Below are 27,876 nucleotides of genomic sequence, written 5' to 3'. Positions count from 1 at the left end.
TTTTAAAGTGTATCTGAAGAGTTAATTTTATTCTAGAGGCAATGGGGAGCTAATCCAGTTTACTGAATATTTTGTGTCCCCAGTACTTAGCACTGTGCCTGTCACATATCAAGTGTTTGATAAATGTTTCTTGACTGACTGATTTAGTAGGCTATGGGAGGGACTTGTAGAGAGTAAGTTTTATGTTTAAGAAAATAACTTTGATAGCTGTGAGAAGGATGGATTAGAGGTGGGACAGATTTGAGGCAGGAAGGTCAATTACGGAGCTATAATAGCCCAGGTGAGTATCAGTCAATCAGCAACATTTATTAAATGCCTATTCTGTGCCAGGTACAATACTAATGAGGGCCTAAAATAAAGTGGTGGAATTCAGTCAACAAACATGATGGATTTTACAGTCTAGAAGAGAATGACTTTCTCTCAAGTTCCCATCAGTTACATTCCCCCTACCAGGTTAGAATCAAGTCCAAAGTAGTAGTTCTTATTCTTTCTTTGAGCATGGGGAATACCTATAAACATTTGACAAAATCCAATAGAACAATTTGTTCCTCCCAGAGAAATTCCCTGGTAGTATTTATTAATTTGCAAAACTTTTCCACTTTTCTAGATATGACTTCAATAAATACATTATAAACATGGGGAAAGAATAACTCAGGGTTTAATTGCAACAGATCTGCTGGGGAGATAGGAGTGGACTGTTCTTCTTCAAGAAAAAATGACAATGTGGCTATGGGTAGGAAACTGAGCTCTGCAATACATAGAAATTAATTCCCTTATGTCCCTCCAGTCCTAAAAATTGATTCATACTCCAAGAGTTGGAAGGTACAACATAGGTTGTTATGGCCACCTCAGTACATCCAGTCTGGACAGATCCTAACTCAGACAAAGGAGTTTCTCTTGGTAACAGAAACCAGGTTTTCATACTATTGACTCCCAAAATATAAAATCAGGGAAGTCATCACAATAGCTAATGGCAAGCCTTCCTGGTACAACTGAAGCCCATTTCATCTCTTCCAGTTGTCAGTGAAGAAGAAAGCAGTGAATTTAACTCATTGTGATGATTACAATGGGACCACGGCAAAGTTGAAGACAAATTTGGGAGCATCTAAGCAATTCAGAGGAATGGAAACCCAAAAGAGAGATTATGGCATCAGCATACCATTTAGATAATACGATCAATTCAACACAAGATAATGATCCATGTAAAGCACTGAGGTAGGCACTTGAAATATGAAAATGAGCTCTGCCTTCAATGATCTTATAATTAAAGATGTTATAAATTAATTGAGTAATGTGAGGTTATATGATACTGACATGGTTTGTCCTTCAGTATTCTCTCATACTTTCAGAAAGGAGATTTATACATTTGAAAGGGCTCCAGACATCAAGTAGACACACATATATAAATTATAAAATGTGAGAATTTTTTCTCTACCACAAGGTCTATTTCGTGTATGTTATAGTGACAGTAATTGATCACAAATAACTTGACCAATGACTTTTTCATTATCATTGTGGATGAATGCTTTGAGGAGTTTGAAAGGAAATAGTAGACAGTGTCTGTGTTTTTGGTTTATGGTCTAACGGAGGAAGGACAAAATAATGGAGTTGAATCCATGAAATAGAAACATAAATAATTATAGCAACTTCGTGGAGTTAAGTATGTGGAGAAATCTACTAATGTCCAAATTAGCTAGAAGGGGCCAGAAAAAAATAAAAGGAATTGTCTAACACTTATATGTCAACATAGAACGTTAACAAGCATTTAGTCAGTGTCTACTATGTACCAGGCACTTTGCTGAGAAGAGGAGATATAAAGCAGATAAAAATTAGTTTTTGCCCTCAAAAAGCTCACAATTTATGGGGGAGGAGGACGAACATGTAAGCAATTATATACAAAATGAGATATATGAAGGATATATAATGAAGTTAATGGAAGACTAGATATTTTATTTACTTATTTTAACATGTTAAGGTTATTAAAATAGTTTTGGTTTTGAATTTAAAACATAACATTTAATTATTTTAACCTAAAGCATTTTAAATGATTCATTTTGAGTACCAGATGGTTTCCCACTGCCATCCCTGATTTGAAAGGTGGGATGGAGGTCAGTAGGCTATGAAGGTCTTTGAATGACAGCGGATTTTATATTTGATCATGGAGGTAATAGGGAGCCACTTCAGTTATTGAGGTTGTGTGTGTGTGTGTGTGTGTGTGTGTGTGTGTGTATTTGTGTCTGTGTAGGTAGTAACATAGTTGTACCTGTGCATTAGGAAAATCATTTTGGGGGCTGAATAGAGGATGGATGGGAGTAGAGAGAGACTTGACAGGCAGCCCCATCAACAGGCTATTGCAGTCACCAGGCATGAGGTGATGAGAGCTTGAACTAGAGCAGTGTCAGTCAGAGGAGAGAAGGGGGAATACTTGAGATATGTTACAAAGGGGAACTCAACAGACTTTGACAACAGATTGGATATGGTGTGTGTAAGAGAGAGATAGTGAGGAGTATAAGGTGACACATAGATCATCTTGGGGAAATGAGAGAGTGGTGATACCCTTGATGATAATAGGCAAAATGAAAGGGAAGGGTTTAGGGAGAAAGATAATGAGTTCAGTTCTGGACATATTGAGTTTAAGGTGACTGCTAGACATTCAATTTGAGATGTATAAAAAGTAGATCAAGATGCTAGACTGGAGGTAAGCAGAAATGAAAATTAAATCATACAGATGATAATTAAATTAGTGGGAACTGAGGAGATCTCCAAGTGAAGTAGTATAGAGGGAGAAGAAAAGAGGACCCAGGATAGATCTCTTTGGGACACTTATAGTTAGAGGGAATGATCTGATTGAAGATTCAGCAAAGGAGGAGTGGTCTGACGGGTAGGAGGACAACCAGGACAGAGTATCCTGAAAACCAAGAGAGAAAAGAGTATCAAGGAGAATTGGGTAATCAAATGTATCAAAGGCTGCAAAAACGTAAAGAAAAATGAAGATTGAAGAAATGTCATTGGTTTGGCAATTAAGAGATCCTCAGGGGTCAGCTAGGTGGCACAGTAGATAGAGCTCTGGCCTTGGAATCAGGAGAACCTGAGTTCAAATCTGGCCTCAGACACATGACAATTACTAGCTGTGTGACCCTGGGCAACTCACTTAACCCTGATGGCCTCACTAAAAAGGAGAGAGAGAGAGAGATCTTTGGTAACTTTGCAGAAAGCATATTCAGGGGAATGATGAGGTCAGAAATTGAATTGTAGAGGGCTAAGAAAAGAGTGAGAGGAGAGAAAGTGGAGGCTCCTATTGTACTTGGCCTTCTCAAAGAGTTTGGCTATAAAGTATAAAAGAGATACAGCATGATAGAAGGAGTGGAAAGATCAAGTGAGGGTTTTTTGAGGATTGGGGAGGCATGAGCATGTATGGGGACAGTAGGGAAGGAGCCAGTAGACAAGGAGAGAATTAGGATAAATGAGAGAGTGGGGATGACTGAGGGGGCCATCTGTTGGATGAGATGAGATAGAATGAAATCACTTGTGCAGGTAGAGGGGCTTACCTTAGTAAGGAGCACAGCCACCTCTTTCATATGAGATGGGTGAAGGAGGACATAGCGGCAGAAGGCATCTGAAAGATGAGAAAGAAGGGAGGGAACTCATTGCAGCAATATTTATGGGCTTTCAAACCACAATGGGGTGTGTTGGAGCCAGCTCTAACCAGTGACAGCCCATTGTTAAATTTTCAGTGCAAGCATTTACATCTCAGAAATCAGTAATGCGGATTGTGTATACTTTAAAAAGTGTTAAAGCAAATTGAACTTAAACCCACGTTTGCATATATTTTTTCTGGGAGACTCCAGTTGATAAACATTTATTAGCAACCTATGTATTGCTTTATAGACATTGCTTGAGCTCAGTGGGAATGTAGTAGGAAGTTAAGGAAAAGAAGTCATCATCAGCTGGAGACTGGTAATTTTAGGCTAATGATGATGATGATGGTGATGATCATAACCGATATTTACATAGCACTTTAAAGTCTGCAAAGTATGTCCATGATCTTATTTGTACCTCATAACAGCCCTGAAACCATATAAAGAATATCATGGCTTCCTTTTATATTTCTATGCTTAAAACATAATAGGCACACCAGATATGGTTTCTCCATCTCCAGGATCCACGTTGTACATGTAAATTTAATTTTCATAAGTGATATCACATTATGAATGGACTAGGAAGCTTGCTATTATAAATATCTTTCTAAAATAAAGAACCACTCTTTAAATACTCTATATGTACATCTGTTCTTATGCAAATCATGCTTGCTCAATGAGGTAAAATGATACTCTACTATAAATTCTATGCACAAGTATTATTTGCAGTTATTCTGGCTTATCTTTGATGTGAAAAAGGAATTGAGAATAATAGTGATAGCTCATACGTGTAGGGTGAGTTACAGCTCTCCATGAATAGGTAGTAAAGTGGGTGAAAAATTCCTTATCTAATGACAAATCTGTCTTTACTACTGTTGACACTTACCTGTGGTGGTTTTGATAAGAATAGTGACAAGCGTAGTCAACAATGTATCAGATTTAGTGCACTAAAATTGGGACTATGATGATGATAAAAAAAAAAAGAAGAGATATTTTTGTTTCCTGGCTCAAGCTTCCCATTATACAGAAGCCCTACTAGCATATACTCCTGTGTTTTTACCCATACAATGTCTCCTGGCCCATGGAGGTCATAATTCTAGCATGGCCTTAATGTTTGCCATATAAGAATTGGGTGGAGGAGATGGAGATGTTTAGGCTGGAGAAGAGAAGATTTGGGCTAGAGAGGAATGGATTAGCCTTCTAGCTAACTTCAAGTGTTTGAAGAGCAGTTATTTGGTAGAAGCAATGCAACTAAGATAAATATGTACCTGACTCTAAGGGACTGTTCTTCTTGACCCCAGGGGACAGAGCCAGGAGCAATCAGTGAGTGGAAACACCATGGAAGAAAACTTGGTGTTGATATAAAGAAAGTTTTCCTAAGAATTAGAGCTATCCCAAGGTTTCATGGACTACTTTGGTAAGTAGTGTGTTCCTTCTCCCTGTATGTCTCTTCCAACAAAACCTTGATGATTACTTCTTACCTACTTGTGAGGAGATTCTTGTTAAATAGAAATTGGACTAGATGACCCATTTAAGACGTGGCCCATCATGAGATTATGTTAATGTCAGAAGACCGAAGGGCAAAAGAGAAGGAGCTCATCCTATTCCTGTAAAGTGGTTTTAGAGAAGACAGTTAATGAAGTATACTTTTCACTCAACTCTTTGGGGCCTCTCCATCTTGCTCCTGGGAAACTCATTGAGAAACTTCATCATCCTGCATAACAGGATCAGCTTTGGCAAACACACCTCATCAGTACCTCTGCCTCTTTGATTGTAGTTTGGAGTAATGAGTTCCAAACCCTTCGTTTAAGGGGGCAGCGAGGTGGCGCAGTGGCTAGAGCACCGGCCCTGGAGTCAGAAAGACCTGAGTTTAAATCCAGCCTTAGACACATAACTCTTACTAAGCTGTGTGATCCCGGGCAAGTCACTTAACCTCCATTACCCAACAACAACAACAACAAATCCCTTCATTTAAAACCCACCCATCTCTTCACTTCCCAATCGGATACGCTACTTTGACTTCTCCATCATGGCCCCATGCCCAGACACCTTTTTCTCCTTCCTCTTGATTTTCAGTTTCCTTTTTTGTATTATCTTCCCCATTATATTCAAGCTTCTTGAGGTCAGGGATGGTTTTTGTCTCATTTGTGTCCCCAACATTTACCACAGTGCCTGTCACATGGCAGGCACTCAATAAATGTTTCTTGACTGACTGTGTTCCTGAAGGAAAAAATCTAGAGATGTTTGCAGACTGGAAGGGAAAAGAAACAAAACAAAGTATGGCATTTTTTTTACCACATTTGATCTATGCAAAATTATTGATAAATATGAGACTATGTGTTGCTAAACTATATAGTTATTCTGCTGAAATTCCACTCTATAAGAAAGATGGCTAAAAGGTATGACACAACAAGGGTTAGTTGTAAGGACATTTGAGTTTGGAATAAGAAGCTCTGGAACAGATACCAGTTTCCCTTAGGTTTACATGTACAACCTAGGAAAAGTCACTGCATCTTACTGGGCTTCAGTTCCTCATCTGTAAAATGTTGCTAAATGAATTCTAAGGTTCTTTTCAACTCTGGATCTTATTAGATTATGGCTGTTAGAATTAGAAAGCTGTGAAAGGAATATTCACGGCATCAATCTAGCTGATTTTTCTCCCCTTCTCTCAGAATCTCAGAATTCAAGAGTTAGAAGTCAAGTAAGCAAATATTCACTAAGTACATATGATGTGCTAAGCATTTTGATAAGCACTGAGAACATAAATGCAAAAACAAGTCAATTTTACCTTAGTAGCTTCTTCTGTATACATCCTTCCCTTTCTCTACTCTACCAATATCTTGATAGAGGGCCTTATCACTGTATACCTGGGCTAATACTATCACCTCCTGATTGGTCTGCCTACCAGAAATCTCTGCATACTTCAATGCACCCTCTACTCAGCTGACAAAGTGATCTTCTTAAAATGAAGATATGACCATGTCCCTCCCTCCACCATCAAACCATTTCCTAAACTCCAGCGGTTCCCTATGTCTTCCAGGTTTAAATACAAAACCTTCTTTTGGCGTTCAAATAATAAGCTCTCTTTCATACCTTTCAAATCTTCTTACACCTTGTATCACCCCACGTACTCTATGATCAAGTAGCAGTGACCTCCTTGTTCCTTCAACAAGATGTTTCATCTCCTGACTCCAACCATTTTCACTGGCTGTTTCTCATACCTGGAGTGTTTTTCTTCTTCATCTCTACCTTCTGGCTTCCCAGTCTTCCTTTCAGCGTCAGGTAAATCTCTACTTCCACAGGAAGACTGTCCTGATCTCTCTTAACTCTAGTGTCTTCCATATGTTGGTGAACTTTAATTTGTCCTGTCTATAACTTCTTGATACATACTTGTTTTAATGTTGTCTCACCCATAAGACCGTGAACTCTTTGAGAATAGGGACTGTATTTTGCCTTTCTTTGCATCTTCAGTACTTAGCATAGTGCTGGCACATAGTAGACGCTTAATAAATGTTTACTGACTAACTGGTTCTAGGGAACTTACATTCTAATGAAGTAAGGCACCGTATAGAAGGGAGGTAAAAAGCAGAGGACCCAGGGAGGTAGGGAGAAAGATACATGGATAGGGGCAGGTGGTGAAATTAAGAGCCAGTAGGGGAGCCAGTAAAAGAGAAGGAGATGTGCAAGTGTACCTGGTTGAACTACCCATTCATCCATCCATCCATCCATTCATCAATTCATTCATTCATTCATTCATTCATTCATTCATTCATTCATTCGTTCATTCGTGTGTTCATTTGTTTGTTTGTTTGTTTGTTTGAGAATTATGAAACTCAGGCACACATAGAACACAGAATTTGTCAAAGGTCATGTAGTTAGTTAAAGGTAATGAATAGAACCTGGCTCTCCGTATTCCAGTTACATCATTCTATGAGCTTGGTGTAAATATTCTCCTCCACAGGCCAAGCAGTTAACAGTTCATACTCTTTTATATTCACTCTTAAGCTTGTTGGAAGGGACAGTAGAGGACAGGGAGTTGAAGGAATAGTTTTCTATCCTTTAGGCTCCAAGAAAAGAATGAAGTTCATAATGTATTCTTTGTTTCTTCTTATTTCCTTTACTGGGAAGACAGATGTGTTCATTCAGGACACCTTCCTGGGAGTTAAAGCCTCAATGTAATGAGTATAGCCACTGGAAGACTCTGGCAGGATGTCCTTTCTCAATGACACTGTATCCCATCCTTCTTCCATCTTGCTGCTGGGCATTCCTGGGCTAGAAGCCATGCACATCTGGATCGGTTTCCCTTTCTGTGCTATGTATCTGGTAGCAGTATTGGGCAACATCACCATCCTGTTTGTGATCAAGACTGAGCAGAGTCTGCACCAGGCCATGTTCTACTTATTGGCTATGTTGTCTGTGGTTGATCTGGGCTTATCTACAGCCACAATACCCAAAATGCTTGGTATCTTCTGGCTCCATTTAAAGGACATGAGCTTTAAGGGCTGTGTTACTCAAATGTTCTTTATCCACATGTTCACAGGAATGGAAAACCTATATACTTGTGGCCATGGCTTTTGATCGTTATGTTGCCATTTGCCATCCTCTCCAGTACGGCACCATCCTTACCAATGAAATCATTGGCATCATTGCAGGGATGGCAGTAGTAAAAAATTTTGTTTTGATTGTTCCATTGGTGTTTCTGATTTTTAGGCTTTCTTTCTGTGAACACCATGTCATTCCCCATACTTATTGTGAACACATGGGAATCGCCCGACTGGCCTGTGTTAATATCAGGGCAAATGTGATCTTTGGGTTGTTTCTTGTTTGTATGATGCTTTTAGATGTGGTTCTAATTGCTGTTTCCTATGTGAAGATTCTTCATGCTGTCTTTAGGCTCCCTTCCCGAGAAGCTCGACTGAAAGCTCTTAACACCTGTGGCTCCCATGTAAGTGTCATCTTAGCCTTCTTCACTCCAGCATTTTTCTCCTTCATGACTCATCGCTTTGGACACAATGTCCCCCATTATATCCACATCCTCCTAGCTAATTTGTATGTGATCATACCACCTGCACTCAACCCTATCATCTATGGAGTCAGGACCAGGCAGATCCGGGAGAGGGTTGTAGCAACACTCTTCATATGGAAAGATCAAGGTTAATCAAATTAGCACTGGAAAAATCTTTGAGAGCTCTCCTTCTCCCTCAAGAGAAAAGAAAAGCATGTATATCTTCTTTAATGAAAGAAATATGATCTTCAAAATTAGTTATAAAGTAAATTTATCTTAACCAATAATTCCATGTAATTCCATAAACTTTGACATGAAATTGGAAATTTGTTTTTACAAAAATTGCGCCATTCCCCTCAAATAAATAAAAGTTACATAGGAGAATATAACAAACTTTCCCTACAAATATGATTTTTAAAATTATGATAGAATATTAATAATATTCAAGTCCCCAAATACAAGTAATCTCATAAATTTAAAATAATACATTTGAAATTCTTTTGTAACTAAGATTGTTGATTAAAGCCTAGTTGTGTTTAAAATTCCCATAAATTATGATATGATGATGATGATCTTAAAATCACCACTACCACCACCACCACCAGACTTTGGAAGGATCCAGTGAATTAAGGCCTGACAGTGATATGAATTTATAATACTGTGTGTGGATGCATAAGCTATTGTAGTTATTCTCAACCATATATTTGTGAAGTTCTATTTTGATTTCTAAATGTGGGGAGAGTACCTTAGATATGAGCTGGTTCTAATCAACTGAAATATTGGAATATCTTAATTTCTCTGAAAGGTTACAGAGGAGAGAGTGAGTCTGGAGTCATGGAGTAATTTCCATGTGGAAAAATAAATAAAGGATGAATTTCATAATAATATAGTCATTGACAGTTATTCACAGTCCTTAGGACTTTGGCTTTGAGAATTAGTATTCCAGTTATTCGTGACTGTTTTTTGACAGGCTTACTAGAATGTCAAATGAGGGAAATGTTGTACACTTAATATATCTATATTTCAGATAACCATAAAATAAAATTCTTAGACTGTTTCTATGGACAATATGGAGAAATTTGGGACAAAGATAATACAGCTAGGAGATAAAAGGGACAATTTTGATTACATGAAATTAAAAAATAATCAATGTTTTTGCAAAAGAAATCCAGCACAGCTCTGATAAAAGGAAATCAATCAGAAAAAAAAAATCATTACATCAAATTGCTCTGATAAAGGTTTCCTTTCTGTGTTATATTCAAATTTATAAAAGCAAGTGTCTTTTTCCAATTGATAAATGGCCAAAACTATGAACAGGCAGTTTTCATCACAAGAAACCCAAGCTATCAATGATCTTATCAAAAAGACCTTAACTTCTGGAGCCAAGATGGTGAGTGGGCAGGAACTCATCCAAACTTTCCCAAATTCTCCTCCAAGCAACCTTGAAATAATTCATCAAAATTAATTTTGGAGCAATGAAACAGTTTTCCAGCCCAGAACACCTTGAAGAGTCATCAGAAAATGTGTGTCTTCTCTTTCTCTGTTGCTGCTAACTCGAGTGGGAGACAGAAGCTCCCAGATATTTTCAAAATTTGGCTTCACCCATGAACCACTGCCATGGCCAAGGAAGGCATTGCTGCTGGAGGTGTAATGGACATTAACATCACTCTACAAAAAGTGCTGAAGAGCACACTCATCCACGATGGCCTAGCTCATGGAATTTATGAAGCTGCCAAAGCCTTGGACAAATGCTGAGCCCATCATTGTTTTCTTGCTTCCAGTTGTGATGAACTTATGTATGTGAAATTGGTTGAGGCCCTGTGTGCTGAGCACCAAATCACCTTGATCAAGGTTGATGACAGCAAGAAGCTGGGCCATTGCTTTGCAGTCCAGTTCAGTTCAGCCAGCATTCCCCAGTCCCTCACTCACAAGAAGTGGGACTTCCTATTTCCCTTCCTCCCTACCCTCAGTTCCCACAGTGCCTTCAGGGCTTTTTCCCCTAAGGGAAGTTTCTGTCTCACCTAATGGAACAATCAGGGTGTGTTTCTGTTCTCCATTTCAGACCTCATTCAGGTCAAAGAGAAACTGGGGTAATACTTAGGAAATCCCACTAAGTTTACTGAGGGCTGTAGGGATGTGTCTCTACAATTTGAGCTTTCTTGGGGTGGTTTGCATATCCTCTTCTCCACCTGTTGTACCACTGAGGAGAAGAGGAAAATCTGGGAACGAGCCCAAAAATTTGGGGATTGTTTGGCTATCAATGACTCCAGAAAATACCCCCCAGGAACAGCTGCTGTTGCCCCAAAACAACAACAGCAACAAAAAGAAACTGGGTGAATGGGTAGGCTTCTGTAAAATTGACAGAGAGGCAAAAGCCCCATAAAGTGGTTGGCTGCAGTTGCATTGTTGTGAAGGACTATGGCAAGGAGTCTCAGGCCAAAGACGTCATCAAAGAATATTTTAAATACAAGAAATGAATAAATAAAAGCCTTGATTAATTTGGAAAAAAAAAAAAAGGAAGAAAAGGTCTGCCTCACTAGAGTGGGAGGAGAGACTGGCTCAGTGCAACTGGAGCCTGAGCAAGATGGAAGACCATACCTGGTGGGATAGCAGAGAGGCCCTGGGCTACGTGCAAGCCACCACGTAAACCTGAACTCCAATTCAAGCTGCCAGTAAAGCCTTGTCCCACAGAGAAAGTCAGCAGTGGGGCCCTGAGGCCTGATGCAAACAGCAAGGCCCCGAGGCTTAGCATAAGAAGCTTGGCACAGTGCTCTCTCCAATTCAGGAAAAGAGCCTAAATTAACCATAAAGTGAAAAGTCATGAAATAGGCTGGAAAAGGAGCAAAAAATAATAAGAACCTGATCAAAGAAAGTTACTACAGTGACAGGGAAAGTCAAGGGACAAATTTAGAAGAAGACAACAGTGTCAAAATGGCTACATGCAAAGCCTTAAAGAAAAATTTGAATTGGTATCAGACACAAAAATAACTCCTGGAAGAGCTCAAAAAGGATCTTAACAATCAAATAAGAAAAGTAGAAGAAAAATTGTGAAAAGAAATAAGAAAAATGCAAGAGAATCATGAAAAAAGAGTCAACACCTTGGTAAAGGAAACATAAAAAAAAAAACAGGAAAAGGTATTTAAAAATTCACCAAACAAAACAACTCCTCAAAAGTAGAACTGGCCAAATGGAAAAGGAAGTACAAAAGCTAACTGAAGAAAATAATTCTTAAAAAAGTAAAATCGGTCCAGTTTTTGGGATAAAAAGTCATTATTTGACAAAAATTGTTGGGAAAACTGGAGAACAATAGGACACAAACTAGGTATAGATCATCTCACACTGTATACCAAGATGAGACAAAAAAGATGACACCATGAGAAAATTAGAGGAGCAAGGAATGGTGTATTTGTCAGATCTGTGGGGAGGGGAAGAATTCATGGCCAAACAAGAGATAGAAAGCATTACAAAATGTAGCTAATTTTGATTGTATTAAATTAAAAGGCTTTTGTAGAACAAAATCAATGCAACTAAGATTAAAAGGAAAGCAGAAAGCTGAGAAACAATCTTTACAGCAAGTGTCTCTGATAAAGGCCTCATTTGTCAAATATGTAGAGAAATGAGTCAAATTTATAAGAATACAAGCTATTCCCCAATTGATAATTGGTCAAAGGATATGAACAGGCAATTTTCAGATGAAGAAGTCAAAGCTATCTATAAGCATATGAAGACGTGATCTAAATCATTTTTTATTGGAGAAATACAAATTAAAACAACTCTGAAATACCACCTCACATCTATTAGACTGGCTAGTATAACAAAAAAATAAAATGATAAATGTTGGGGATGATGTGGGAATTTGGATACTAATGCATTGTTGGTGGAGTTGTGAACCAATCCAACCATTCTGGAGAGCAGTTTGGTACTATGCCCAAAGGGCTATAAAACGGTGCAATACCATTTCTAGGTCTGTATGCCAAAGAGATCATAAAAAAAAAGGCAAAAAGGACCCACATGCACAAAAATATTTATAGCGGCTCTTTTTGTAGTGGCTAAGAATTGGAAATTGATGGAATGCCCATCAATTGGGGAATGGGTTGAACAAGTTGTGGTACATGAATGTAAAGAAATGCAATTGTTTCATACAATATGATGAGCAGGTAGATTTCTGAAACACCTGGAAAGATTTACATGAACTGATGCTGAGTGAGGTGGGTAGAACCAGGAGAACATTGCATACAGTAATAGCAACATGGTGCATTGACCAACTTTGATAGACTTAACTCTTCTCAGCAATGTGATGATCTAAGATAATTCCAAAAGACTCATGATGGAAAATGCTATCCACATCCAGATGAAGAACTATGGAGTCTGAATGCAGATTGAAACTTTTTTTTTTATTTACTGTGTTCTTTCTCATGGATCCCCCTCCCCCTTTGATCTGTTTCTTCTTTCACAACTGTGACTAATATAGAAATATTTTTGCACAATAACACATGTATAAACTATATCAAGCTACCTATCATTTTCAGAAGAAGGGAGGGGAGGGAGAGATGGAGAAAAATTTGGACCTCAAAATCTTGTAAAAATAAATGCTAAAAAGTTTTCTTGGAGGGGCAGCTAGGTGGCACAGTGGACAGAGATCTGGCTTTGGAGTCAGGAGGACTTGAGTTCAAATCTGGCCTCAGACAGTTGACACTAACTGTGCAGCCCTGGGCAAGTCACTTAACCCCAATTGCCTCACCCAAAAGGAAAAAAAAATTTGACATGTAACTGGGGAAAAATAAAATACTATTTAACTTAAAAATAAATAAAATATGTAAACAAAAAAAGTAAAATTGGGCAACTGGAAGCTAATGACTCCATGAGACATCAAGAAATGATAAAACAAAATCAAAAGAATGAAGAAAATAGCAAAAAAAAAAGTGAACTTTCTCAGTGAAAAACAGACCTGGAAAATAGATTGAGGAGAGATAATTTAAGAATTATTGGAGTATCTGAAAGTCATAATAAAAAAAAAGCATGAATATAATTTTTCAAGAAATTACCAAGGAAAACTGCCCTGATATCCTAGAACCAGAGAGTAAAATAGAAATCTAAAGAATCTACCAATCACATCCTGAAAGATATCCCAAAGTTAAAACTCCCAGGAATAATATTGCCAAATTCCAGAGCTCACATGCCAAGGAGAAAATACTGCAAGCAACCAAAAATAAACAATTCAAATATTGTTGAGCTATTGTCAGGATCACACAAGATTTAAAGGCTTCTACCTTAAAAATCAGAAGGCTTGGAATATGATATTCTGGAAGGCAAAAGAGCTAGGATTAAAACCAAGAATCATCCACTTGGCAAATCTGAGTATAATCCTTCAGGGGGACAATGGACATTTAATGAAATAGGAGACTTTGAAGCATTCCTGATGAAAAGTCCAAAGGTAAACAGAAAATCTGATCTTCAAATGCAATACTTAAGAGAAGCATAAAAGGTAAACAGGAAAGAGAAAACATAAGGTTAGACTGTTCATATTCCTACACAAGAAGATGGTACTTGTCATTCGTAAGAACTTCATCACTATTGTGATGATTAGAATGAGTACACATAGTCAGAGAGTGTAGGTGTGAGCTGAGTAAGATGGAATGTTATTAGAAAAAAAACATAATTAAGGAGTGAGAAAAAGAATTGCACTAGGAGAAGAGAGAAAGGAGAGATAGAATGGGGTAAATTATCTCACATAAAATGGGGTGACAGATCTATTATAATGGAGGAAAAGATGGGGGGGATGGTGGGCAACCTTTGAAACTTACTCTCATCAGAATTGGCTCAAAGAGGTAATAACCTACACACTGAGTTGGATACAGAAATCTATCTTACTCTATAAGGAAGTAAGAAATGGATAAGAGAAGATGTCAAGGGAGATTAATGGAAGGGCAGATTGGGAGAGGTGGTGGTCAGAAATAAAACACTTGTGATGACAGACAGGGTAAAAGGTGAGGAGAGAAAGGATAAATTGAGGAAACTAGGATGGAGGGAAATACACAATTAGTTATCATAACTGTAAATGTGAACGGGATGAACTCACCCAAACCGACATGGATAGCAGAATTGATTAAAAACCAGAATTCTACAAAATGCTGTTTTCAAGAAACACATTTGAAGCACAGAAACATACATAGAGTAAAGGTAAGGGGCTGGAGCAGAATCTATTATGCTTCAGCTAAAATTTTTAATAGGCAGGAGCAGCAATCATAATAAAGCAAAAAAGCAAAAAAGCAAAAATTAAAAAAGCAAAAGCAAAAATAGATCTAATTAAAAGAGATAAGGAAGGAAATTTTATCTTGCTAAAAGGTATCATAGACAATGAATTTAATATCAATACTAAACATATATGCACCAAATGATATAGCATCTACATTTTTAAAGTAGAAGTTAAATAAGTTACAGGAGGAAATAGACAGTAAAACTAGTCTACTGAAAGACCTCAACTTTCCTTTCTCAAAACTAGATAAATTTAAACAAAAAGTAAACATGAAAGAAATTAAGAAAATGAGCAGAATTTTAGAAAATTAGATACAGCAGACCTGTGGAGAAAATTGAATAGGGAATAAAGGAATATAACTTTTCCCAGTGACACATGGCACCTACACAAAAATGGACCATGTATTAGGGCATAAAAACCTCACATCTAAGTGAAAAGAGTAGAAATATTAAATGCATCCTTTTTTTTTTTTTGGTTAGGCAATCAGGGTTAAGCGACTTCCCCAGGGTCACACAGCTAGTAATTGTCATGTGTCTGAGGCCAGATTTGAACTCAGGTCCTCCTGACTCCAAGGTCAGAGCTTTATCCACTGAGCCACCTAGCTGCCCCTTAAATGCATCCTTTTGAGATCATAATGCAATTTTTAAAATTTTCAATAAAGAATCATGGAAAGATAGATTAAAAATTAATTGGAAACTAATCTAATCATAAAGAAGACGTGAGTGAAGGAACAAATCATGGAAACAATAAAAATTTCATTAAAGAGAATGATAACAATGAGACAACATACCAAAATTTATGGGATTTAGCTGAAGTAGTACTTAAAGGAAAGTGTATGTCTCTAAACACATCCACAAAATAGAGAAAGAGCAGTTCAATGAAATGGGCAAGCAACTTAAAAAAAATTGAAAAAGAACGAATTAAAAATCCCCAAATTAAACAACACTTTGCAAATCCTGCAAAATCAAAAGAGAGATCAATAAAATTGAAACTAAAAAAACCATTGAATTAGTAGATAAAACTAGAAGCTTGTTTTATGAAAAATAACCAGTAAAATAGATAAACCATTGATTAATTTGGTTTAAAAAAGGAAAGAAGAAAACCAAATTACCAGTATCAAAACTCAAAGGAGTGAATTCACCACCAATGAAGAAGAAATGAAAACAATTGTCAGGAGCTATTTTGCCCAATTATACATCAAGAAATCTGATAATCTAAGCAAAATGATAAATATTTATAATAATATAAATTGCCCAGATTAACAGAAGAGTAAATAGAGTGCTTAAATAACTCCATCTTAGAAACTAAATTGAACAAGCCATCAACAAATTCCCTAAGAAAAAATCCGTATGGTCCAATGCATTCACAAGTGAATTCTACCAAACATTTAAAGAACAATTAATTTCAATATTATACAAACTATGTGGGAAAAAAAAAACAACAGGCAAAGAAAGAGTCCTTTTACAAATTCCTTTTACAAAACAAATATGATGCTGATACCTAAACCAAGATGAGCAAGAACAGAGAAAGAAAACTATAGACAATTTCCCCAAAGAATATTGATGCAAAAAATTTAAATAAAATACCAGCAAAAAGATTAGAGCAATATATCATAAGGATCATACACTATGACCAGATAAGACATACCGGGAATGCATAACTCCTTTAATATTAGGGAAAAACTATGAGCACAATTGACCACATCAATAACAAGACCAAGAGAAATCATATGATTATCTCAACAGATGCAGAAAAAGCCTTTGACAAAATACAGCACCAATTCCTATTAAAACACTAAAGATCATGGGAATCAATGGATATTTCCTTAAAATGATAAACAGTATCAATCTAAAACCATCAGGAAGCATTATCTCTAATGAAGATAAGCTAGAAGCCTTCCCAATAAAATCAGGGATAAAGTAAGGATGCCCATTATGGCCACTCTTATTCAATATTTTATTAGAAATACTAGCTACAGCCATGAGAAGGAAAATGAAACTAAAGAAGTGAAAACAGGCAATGAGGAAACAAAACTATCACTCTTTGCAGATGATATGATGATATACTTAGAGAATCCTAGAGCATCAACTAAAAAACTAGTTGAAATAATTAACAGCTTTAGAAAAGTTGCAGGATATAAAACAAACTCACACAAATCATCAATATTTCTGCATATTATCAATAAAGTCCAGCAGCAAGAGATAGAGAAATTCCATTTAAAGTAACTGCAGACAATACAAAATACTTGGGAGTCTACCTGACAATACCAACCCAAGGACTATATGAACACATTACAAAACACTTTTCACACAATAAAATCAGATCCAAACAATTGGAAAAAGATTAATTGCTCATAGGTAGGCTGAGCCAATATAATAAAAATTATAATTCTACCTAATCTACTTATTCAGTACCATATCAGTAAATCTACCTAAAAATTAGTTTTTAGAGCTAAAATAAATAATAACAAAATTCACCTGGAGGAATGAAAGGTCAAGAATATCAAGAAAATCAACGAAAAAATGTGAAGGGAGGTGGCTTAGGGGCACAAGATTTCAAATTGTATTATAAAATGGTAATCATCAAAACAATGTAGTGCTGGTGAAGAAATAAGGCAGTAGATCACTGGAATAGATTAAGTACACAATTCATTGTAGTAAGTGATCATAGTAATTCAGTGTTTGTTAAACCTAAAGATCCAAGCTTTTGGGACAAAAACTCACTATTTGACAAAAATTGCTCAGAAAACTAGAAAATAGTATGGCAGAAACTAGGCATAGACCAACATTTCACACCATATACCAAGATAAGATCAAAATAGGTATGTGATTTGCACATGAACAGTGATATCATAAGCAAATTAGGAGAGCATGAAATAATTTACTTACCAGAGCTATGTATAAGGAAATAATTCAGGACCAAACAAGAGATGAGACCATTACAAAATGTAAAATTAACAATTTCAATTATATAAAATTATGAAGTTTTTGCACAATCAAAACCAATGTAACCAAGGTTGGGAGGAAAGCAGATAATTGGGGGAAATTTTTAAAGTAAATATCTTGGATAAAGTCCTCATTTCTGAAATATATAGAGAACTGAGTCAAATTTACAAGAATACAAGTCATTCCTCTATTGAGAAATGGATTTGTTGCTCTTCCTATCAAAATCAGAACCGTTCCCAATCAGAATACAGTACTTTTTTTCTCCAAGAATAATTACAGGATCACAAGTCTAGAGCTAGAATGTCCCAAGGATGGTAATTGACTTGACCAAAGTCACATGGATGATAAACCTCAGAGGAGGAATTTGAACTCAAGTCTTCTGACTGCAGAGCCACTGTTCTTTCCCACTCTACTCTCAAAGACAGCTTATCAACACAGAATCAGAGGCAGATTTAACAAGTGGTGGTGATTGCTGATACACTACTAAGGTGTATCCAGACACCTTTTTGTTTAGATGGTTGTTGTTTAGTCATTTTTCAATGGTGTCTGATTCTCTGTAACTTGATTTGGGGTTTTCTTGGCAAAGATGCTGGAGCAGTTTACCATTTTCTTCTCCAGCTCATTTTACAGATGAGAAAGCTGAGGCAGTGTTAAGTGACTTCCCCAGGGTCACACCGCTAGTAAGTGTCTGAACTCAAATTTGCACTCAGGTCTTCCTGACTCCAGGCCCAGTGCTCTATGCACTGTGCCACCTAGCTATCTAGGTGACTTTTGCCAATTAATAAAGAGAAGTGCTCTATTCCTAGACCATATGTTTAAGATGTAATAAAAAAAAAACCCTCCAGGGTTTGTTAAGGCTGGCTTTTGCTTTTCACTTCTAATGAATCAAATGAGGACAAATGATATCTTGCAAAGAAACTTACCAAGACCAACAATAATATGTATTTATATAAACATATAATATAATATTATGTGACAATATAAAATTATTTTCAATATGATATATTATGTATATTGGTCCTGCTTATTTTACTCTTCATTATTTCATGCAAGTCTATCCATGTATTTCTAAGATCATTGACTTCATCATCTCTTATAGCACAGTAATATTCTATCACAATCATATACCACAAATTGTTCAGCCATTCTCCAGTTGACAGACATCCCTGGAATTTCCAGTTCTTTGACACCACAAAAAGAACTGTTATGAACATTTTAGAACATGTAGATTCTTTTCCTTTTTCCCTAATCATCTTGGGAAATAGACCAAGCAGTGGTATAGCTAGGTCAAAGGATATAATAACTCTTTGAGCATAATTCCATATTATTCCCCAAAATGGTTGGATCAGTTTACAGTTTCACCAAAAGTGAATTGGTGTCCCAATTTTTCCACATCCCCTTTAATATTTGTCACTTTCCTTCAATCATTTTACCCGATCTGATAGGTTTAAAAAGATATCTCATGGTTGTTTTAATTTTTATTTCTCTAACCAATAATGATTTGGAGTATTTTTTCATATGACTATAAATCATTTTGATTTCTTCATTGCAAAACTGACTGTTCATATCCTTTGACCATTTATAAATTGGGGAATGACTTGTATTGTTATAAATTTGACAGTTTTTCATATATTTGAAATACCTTTATCTGAGAAATTGTCCACAAAAATTTCCCCCCAATTTTCTACTTTCCTTCTGACCTTGGCTACATTTGTTTTATTTGTACAAAATCTTTTTAATTTAATGTAATTGAAATTATCCATTTTCACACCTCACCCTGCTGTCTATCTTTTGTTTATTCATGAATTGTTGACTTTCCATAAGCCTGATAGGTAATACATTCCATGTTCTTCAAATCTTTTTGCAATATGTCTCTTTATATCTAGGTCATGTATCCATTTGAACCTTATGTTGATAAATGGTGTAAGATTTCTGCCATCCTGCTTTCCAGCTTTCCCAACAATTTTTACTAAATAATTAGTTCTCATCCCTAAACTTAAGTCTTCACAATTGTCAAACAGAAGGTTATTATAGTTATTTGCTGCTATAAATTTTATGTCTACTTTGTCCACTGATATGCCTTTCTGTTTCTTAGCCAATACCAGATAGTTTGGGTAATTACTGCCTTATAATATAGCTTAAGATCTGATACTGCTATACCTCCTTCTTTTACATTTTTTTCATTATTTCCTTTGATATTCTTGACCTTTTGTTCTTCCAAATGGATTTTGTTATTATTTTTTTCTAACTCAGTAAAATAACTTTTTGGTAATTTGACTGGGATGGCATTGAATATATAAATCAGTTCAGGTAAAATTGTCATTTTTATTATATTGGCTTTGTCTACTGATGAAAAATTAATATTTAATATTTAAATCTGATTTTATTTGTATAAAGTTTTTTCTTCATAATTTTATTCATATAGTTCCTTGGTTTGGTTTGGCACATGTGCTTCCGGGTATTTTAAACTATCTAGAACTATTTTAAATGGGATGTCTCTTACTATCTCTTCTTGCAGGATTTTGTTGGTGACATATAGGTACACTGATGACTTGTGTGGATTTGCTTTATATTCTGCTACTTTGCTAAAACTATTAATTTTTTTAACTGTTAGATTTTAAGGTCATTCAGGGTGGGGGCTATCTTTTTTCCTGTTTGTAACTCCAGAGTTTTGCACAGTGTCTGGCTCATAGTAGGTGTTTAATAAATGTTTATTTAATTGAATTGGTGTGCAGTTAGGGTTGTGTGGAATACTGAACATGCGTACCAGATCTGTCATCTCTTTGCAATCTCTGAGAAGCCTCTTCTTTGTTACTCAGGTTTAGGTTTCTGGCTTCAAGTGGAAACTGGACAAACAATTAAGCCATCTCTTTCATTCAATTGACTCAGAGATCCTTAGAAATCCTGTTTTCCACCATCTCCTTGTTGACCTGTGGTACAGACCCTCTCATAGGTCCTAGATAATCTCTCCTGCCCCCAGTGTTTATCTAAGAGAGTTGATGGAGCTATATTCCTTCACTTACTCTATATATCCACAGTACGCCAGTTAACCATGTTACTCCCCTCCCTTGGTCTCTCTCTAAACTTCTCCTCCTTTTGTCATCTTCTCTAATTTCAGATGCACTTGTATCCTCTCTTATTTGCTTCCCTAATCTTGCCTGTGGCCGTGTCTGGCAGCAATCTGAAACACTATTTCTAGCCCTATTCATTTTATTAGATTGTCTCCTTCACAACAGGACCTCAATGACTGTTTATGCCTTACAATCTAAGATCTTCCATACAGTTTAAAATTTTTATTTTTCTTGGTTTTTGTTTTTATATTAACTTCATTTCTGAATAGCTTTATCTCCCATACTCAGAAAGCCATACTTTCCAACAAGGAATAAAAAAGAATGAAGAAAAATCAGTTCAGTAAAATCACCCAATATATCAAATGAGTTTGACAATCCGTGGCCACATCCCACAAACTCTGCAAAGAAGGGAAATTCTTTGTTTCAACTTTTCTCTGCAACCAAGCTTCTATTTATGCAATTCTCATACTTATTTACAGTTGTTAGAACCTAGAGTACCAGCTGCCCTTTAAAGAAAGAAATATAATTTCTTTCCTTATAGAAGAAAGGATTTCTTAATATCTTTTATGAAACTATTGTTCCTTTATATATATGTAATAACAACAATAATAATAGCAAGAACTTATATCACAATTTAAATGCTTTAGATGTATCATCTCATTGGCTCCTTGTAACAACCCTGTGAGAAAGATGCTATTATTAGCCCTGTTTTATAGAAGGGGAAACTAAGGCTGAGAGTTTAAGTAAATTTATCAGAGTCACAGAGCTAGTAAATGTCTAAAAAAAATTTGTACTTAAATCTTTTCTACTCAAAGTCTAGCACTCTATCCACTATACCAGCATATATTTACTTTGGATTAGTATCTCATAATGGTAGCTCAAAAGTTGAATGTGATTGGGACAGCTAGGTGGTACAGTGAATAAAGCTCTGGCCTTGGAGTCAGGAGGACCTGAGTTCAAATCCAGTCTCAGAGACTTAACACTTAATTAGCTGTGTGACCCTGGGCAAGTCATTTAACCCCAATTGCCTCACCCCCCCAAAAAAGTGAATGTGATCTACGCAGAGTTAAGATGGGCCTAATGTTTAAAATGACAGCAGTATTCTATCTTGGTCATACCATGGCTAAAGTATTATGCTTATTTTTGGGAACCAAGTATTAGGAAATATTCACAAAAATGAATTTGAGTAGGTGTGTGATTAAGAAAGAAAAATGTGGTTCGGATTCACTCCTACAATAAGACACACTCCTAGACAGAGAAGTGAAGGTAGCTTTAATTAAGATTATAATATAGGTATAGAAAAGCTAGATTTACAGCAAGATACAATTAGCAATATGACTATAGTCAGGCTAAGAATACAAAGGATATCAATAATATAAGAAAACCTCACCAATTCAGGGAAGCACCAACACCTGAAGTCCAAGCTGGGGATTCCTGGGGTACAGCTTTCAGGGTCCCGATTGGGAAAGTCCCAGGCAGAGCATCCTCTCCATGGGTGAGAATCCAAAGATGGCTTTCCCAATTAGGATTTAAGTAGGGCCTCTAACAAAGAAGGCCCTGTGCCAAAGGTGCCCATGATTCTAGTAGATGTTTTCACTTGGTCCAGGAACTGGCCAAGTTCCGGAAGCAAGCAAAACATCTTAGAATATTAATTAACTTGATATGTTCTGATGAACTGGCCACATTCCCAGAGTGTATCTTTTCCTGAGAACTGGCTAAATTCTCAGTCCAACATAGATAACCACACTCTGGCTTATAGCCCAATGTTTAGAGTCATACAGGGGACATAGAAGATCTTTCCTTATAAGATTTATCAGTCAGGAGGGTATTGTAAAAATTTAGGGATTAGGGTAGGAAAACTACTTTCTAGTCTTCCCATATTTACAGAGCTATCATATTGGTAAGAGATAGATTCATCCTACTTGGGCCCAGGGCGGCTCTAGGATCAATGAATGAAAGCTGCAGAAAGACATTTTTTCTTCACACGTAAGGAAAACATCCTAAAAGAATTATCAAAAAGTGTAATAGGTTATAAGGAGGGGTAGCAAATTCTCCCTTCCTAGAAGGACTTGACACAATTCCTGGCATGTATTGGATGCTTAATAAAAACTTGTTGATTAATTGATTATTAGAGAGCTTCAAGTGGAACTTTAGTATGGTCTAGGACCATATGTCCAGAATTCTATTTTGTTCCAATTTGAGTATTTCATTTTCTGGAGTAACCACTTAAAAAAACATACTGTCTTCTCTTCTGCCATAATGCATCAATATTCACCAATAAATAAGGGATTAATTTCAGCAGAATGGTAATTTATAGACTAACTCTGATATAGAGTAGGTGGCAGAAGAAAATGTCTTTAGTTATCAATCCCATTACCTCATAGAGAATATATGACCACAAAGGCATTCTTCATTTGTTGTGACTATTTCTGCGCCCTGGGACTATAAACTACCAAGTTCAGGAACGCTGCAGGCACAGGGGATCCTCATTATGTAAAATTTTTCTCAGGGAGGAAAGGGAGAAAGAAAGATTTCAGTCTCAATATAAACCTTTCCTAGTTGTACAGAAAAATTAGAGAAAAATCAGAGAGGTGGCAGCTGTAGAATGCTTTCCCTGAGAAAGGATTACTAATTTTCAAGGCAGTTGGTAAGTCTATGCCTTAATAGTTTTATAGATTTAAGAGAGCTCAGGGTACCAAAAATAGTAACTTAAAAGAGAGGAGAAAGACAAAAAAGCTGTAGGAACCAAGCTGTCATCTCCTAAGAAGGATAGACAAGGAGACACACAGAATGAGGTAAGAGGGTGCTTATTAATATCTATCTTATTAAGGAGACCGACTTAGTAGAAATTCAGAGGGGTATCTAGTTTATAAATGAGGAATCAGGTAGAGAAAGACTAGAAGAACACCGATGGAGGGTTTAGAGGTGGAGTGAAGAATGGTAAATTTTGTATAATTAAGGAGATATGTATGGAGGTAAGAATGTGTCCTACGTGGGGCAGAGAGCCTCAGCCAATGGCAGGACTAAGGGAATTCATTACAGTAAGAAATGTGGGAATAAGAACATAAAAGTTATGCAATAATACTTTGTTCTCCCACCCCCACCCCCACAGTGCATCTACCTCCTTCAAATCATATTTTCTTTACTGTTTGTAACTTCATTGGAAATGGAGCTAATTCTAGTCACCTGAAATTTTTCAGATATTCTAAGGTACTGCACATGGCCTGTAGAGATCAGGTTATTCAGAGAACCTCTTACTTCTGTCAGTCCAGAAAAAGGCCAAGAATGGGGATAAGAGAGAATGTTGAATCAGTGGTAGGCTACAGGAAGGCTTATGGAGGAGGAAATGCATACTTCCCTTTGGTTAGGAACAATAAAAAGGCTCCAGGTCTATACTTCATATGGATTGCTATCCATTCAAAACAAAAGCACAATGTGAGCCACATTTTCTTATTACCCAGAGAAAATTACACATACTATTAATCTAATATGGGTGGTCATAGGAAGCAAGGAGGTCAACAGAGAGACCCATTGTGAATGGACCGATCTGCTCTGCAATGAGTGATCTGAATGATTTCAGGTTGCCTTTTCAGAAAACTCCTTTCCCTCCGGAGACTGTAGGAAAAGTTGTCAAAAAAGGGAGGAGCTACTGAGAGCTCTGGGTTATAATCCAGAGTGATGATGAGCCCCTCATTGTTTGTTAAGCCTTCTGCATAGCCCAGAATTGGAATGGCAGGGTCCAACATGGCTTTATGACCTAAATACCTATCTATGCTTGATCTCTGGTCTCTACTAAATAATTCAAACCTTGTGGAGACTGGGATCAAAAGTCCTTTTCCCCTCAACTGAGGAAAATAAAATCCTGACCAACTAAACCAGCTTTGAGTTGCCACGGCTGGGCGGAGTTCTGAAAAGTGTTATTTAAAGGGAGAAACTGAAGATGAAGTGGGGATAGGAAGAGAACAGGATTCTCCTGATTATGATTTGGAAATCTCCTGGACCATATTAAAGTGGCAGTTGGTAAAAACATTTATAGACATTTCCACCAAGGATATCTTCATTGAAGGCTGAGAAAGATAGTATCATTCTACTAGATTGGAGAAGGGAGAGAAACACATGGAAAGGGAAAAATACAAAGCAGCAAAGGTTTAAGATTAGATTAGCTAAGCTTCATCTTAGTTTGTAAACTGTTTAAGGGACTTTCCTCCAATCAAATGAGAATGTTGAGCAGTTTCTCTGATTTGAAACAAAAAAGGATGCAGTGAGCAGAGAAAACAGGTTAACAGAATCTGAGACCACATGGTTTAACTCATACTTTAGCAGGAAGTCTCTCAATATAAATTCTAAGGTATGATTATCTACTTTCCACTTTAATCTTGTTTATTGATGCTGAATTCATCACCACTTGAGAGTGCCCACTCCAATTTGGGAAATTCTAATCCTTAGAAAGTTTTTTTTTCTTATGGGGAACCAAAAACTGTCTCTTCCAGAATGGGGCTTTAGGTAGGTTCAAATCCTGCTCTCACCTACTAGATAACACAGATTGTTCCTGATGATCTGATTATTTCACCTTTGAAGTATAGATTTTGGTTGAATAGAATATTGACAGAAAGATAATAAGGGAGGTATCATCTGTATGAGTAAATCAAGAAGGAAATAATACTCAAACATTTTTTCTTTTCCAGACTTCAGAAAAAAAAAGTGGTATTCTAAAGAACTAATAATCCCTGGCAAGATGCTCCCTTCCAATGACACTCAATTTCACCCCTTGTTCTTCCTTTTACTGGGAATCCCAGGATTAGAAGAGATGCACATCTGGATTGGCTTTCCTTTCTGCTCTGTGTATCTGATTGCACTCTTGGGAAACCTCACTATCCTTTTTGTAATTCAGACTGAGCGCAGCCTCCACCAGCCAATGTTCTATTTTCTGGCCATGTTGTCTACAATTGACTTAGCCTTGTCCACGTCTGTCATCCCCAAAATGTTGGGAATCTTCTGGCTTAATAAGAGAGAGATTAGCTTTGGGAGTTGTGTTGCCCAGATGTTCTTCATTCACATGTTCACTGCTATGGAGACTTTTGTGCTTGTGACCATGGCTTTTGATCGCTATGTTGCCATATGCCACCCCCTTCGATATCATATGATACTAACCAACAGAGCCATTGCTGTCATTCTAGCACTTTTGATCCTGATTAATTTCTTTCTGATATTTCCAGTGGTGTTTCTTGTCTTGAGGCTGCCCTTCTGTGGGCACCACATCATCCCTCATACCTACTGCGAGCATATGGGTATTGTCCGGTTGTCTTGTGCTAACATTAAAATCAACATTGTATTTGGATTAGTTATTATAGCTGTGATATTTGGGGATGTGATCCTTATCACTATATCTTATATAAAGATACTCCATGCTGTCTTTCACCTCCCATCCAGGGATGCTCAGCTCAAAGCTCTCAATACCTGTGGCTCCCACATCTTTGTGATCTTATCTTTCTTTATCCCAGCCTTCTTCTCTGTTCTCACTCATAGATTTGGACATAATGTTCCCGGATACATCCATATTCTCCTGGCTAATCTTTATATGGTTGTACCTCCTGCACTCAATCCTGTCATCTATGGAATCAGAACAAAACAAATCCGTGAACTGGTGCTGAGACTATTTAAGAAAGCCTGGTTTTCATCACTGTAACATGAAGAAACTAATTTATAATTTTTTCTGCGTTCTACCTCAAACGAATAAATTCAGTTATTCAGAACTGTATTAAGTAGAACACATGTTTTACAGTGGCAGACAATCTAAACATGCCATTTTAATACTATGGTTGGACAGTGGAAAATTTGGAATAATAAACTTATTTAGCCCTATGGAAAGGGACTATCAAAAAAGAAATATGCCATTAAATGGTGAAGTCTCCAGTCTATCAAGCTTGTTATCTTGTTCCTTTCCATTTCTATTCCTCTGATCTATATTAGGGACCCCTTCATTCACCAATTTTCCAGAGCAGGAATGACTGGCATATGCTATGATGATTCATCCATTGACTACAAGAAAATTTGGTCAAGAATTAATGTATATAATATAGTTGTTTTTAGTGACTTGTTTGAATGTAAAAATAGTGCATATTATTTAAATGTGGATGTCAAATAATGGTTTTAGTTACAGGGAATAATAATCACAACATAATACTCCTTGTTTAATGCTAAGAACATTTAGCTATCAAAGAAGATAACTGTTTTCCAGTGCCAACTCTCCTGCTTACCAACCTGTATCAGGTCATTTAAATAGTCATAGAATTTGGAACTACAATGAACCTTAGAAACCATTTTGTCTTATGCCCTTGTTTTACAAATAAGAAAACTGAGTCTGTTTTCCAAAGCCACAGTGATAGCAAGTAGAATAGCCTGAGTAGAATCTAGTTTCTCTCACTCTTAATCCAGTATTTCATTTTGTTTTTTTCACTCATGATATAGTCACCTTTCTGGACCAGTTTCCTGATTGGTAAAATGCAGGTTGGATGAGATGTTCCATCATGTGCCTTCTGGTCTAAGTAAAATTATACAATTCTATATTAATTCATTATTTCCTAACACAGTCTACTGTATTGATAAAAGAACATCATTATACTAAAAAGTGTGTAAGAAAATTAGACATAAAACATATGTAAGGCCTCATTTTTTTTTTAGTTAGGCAATGGGGTTAAGTGACTTGCCCACGGTCACACAGCTAGTTAGTGTTATGTGTCTGAGGCTGGATTTGAACTCAGGTCCTCCTGAATCCAGGGCCAGTGCTTTATCCACTGCGCCACCTAGCTGCCCCAATGAATCATTTTTTTTTCTGAAACTTTTCTGTGTCATTGGAATCCTTTAACTCTGTACTTTAATTTACTTAGCAAAAATTGTCCTTTTAAATCTTCAAACTAAATGTTCATTTATTAGCGCGAAAAAGTAAGAGTTGCCATGATTC

At 36.7% G+C, this 27,876-nt stretch overlaps 1 protein-coding gene and 2 pseudogenes across 1 annotated transcript; all 3 read left to right on the top strand.

Annotated features, from left to right (window-relative positions):
• The first annotated feature begins 7,847 nt into the window (after positions 1 to 7,847).
• LOC110200542 (olfactory receptor 52E8-like) lies at positions 7,848 to 8,796 on the top strand (annotated as a pseudogene).
• Positions 8,797 to 10,260: 1,464 nt separating this feature from the next.
• On the top strand, positions 10,261 to 11,120 carry LOC110200504 (small ribosomal subunit protein eS12-like; annotated as a pseudogene).
• A 14,530-nt stretch (positions 11,121 to 25,650) lies between these two features.
• Positions 25,651 to 26,601, top strand: LOC110200543 (olfactory receptor 52E8-like). The gene has a single exon (XM_020975915.1). The coding sequence runs from the start codon at positions 25,651 to 25,653 to the stop codon at positions 26,599 to 26,601; it is 951 nt and encodes a 316-aa protein (XP_020831574.1).
• The last annotated feature ends 1,275 nt before the right edge of the window (positions 26,602 to 27,876 follow it).

Source organism: Phascolarctos cinereus, unplaced genomic scaffold (genome assembly GCF_003287225.1).
Source record: "Phascolarctos cinereus isolate Bilbo 61053 unplaced genomic scaffold, phaCin_HiC Scaffold_726;HRSCAF=1367, whole genome shotgun sequence".
Classification (NCBI taxonomy): Eukaryota; Metazoa; Chordata; class Mammalia; order Diprotodontia; family Phascolarctidae; genus Phascolarctos; species Phascolarctos cinereus.
The sequence above is the reverse complement of the archived record's forward strand: the minus strand, read 5'-3'. Positions and strand labels throughout refer to the sequence as shown.

Bases quoted from the DNA above. Each gene is read 5' to 3' on its own strand.
- LOC110200543 (XM_020975915.1), top strand. From the start codon at position 25,651: ATGCTCCCTTCCAATGACACTCAATTTCACCCCTTGTTCTTCCTTTTA.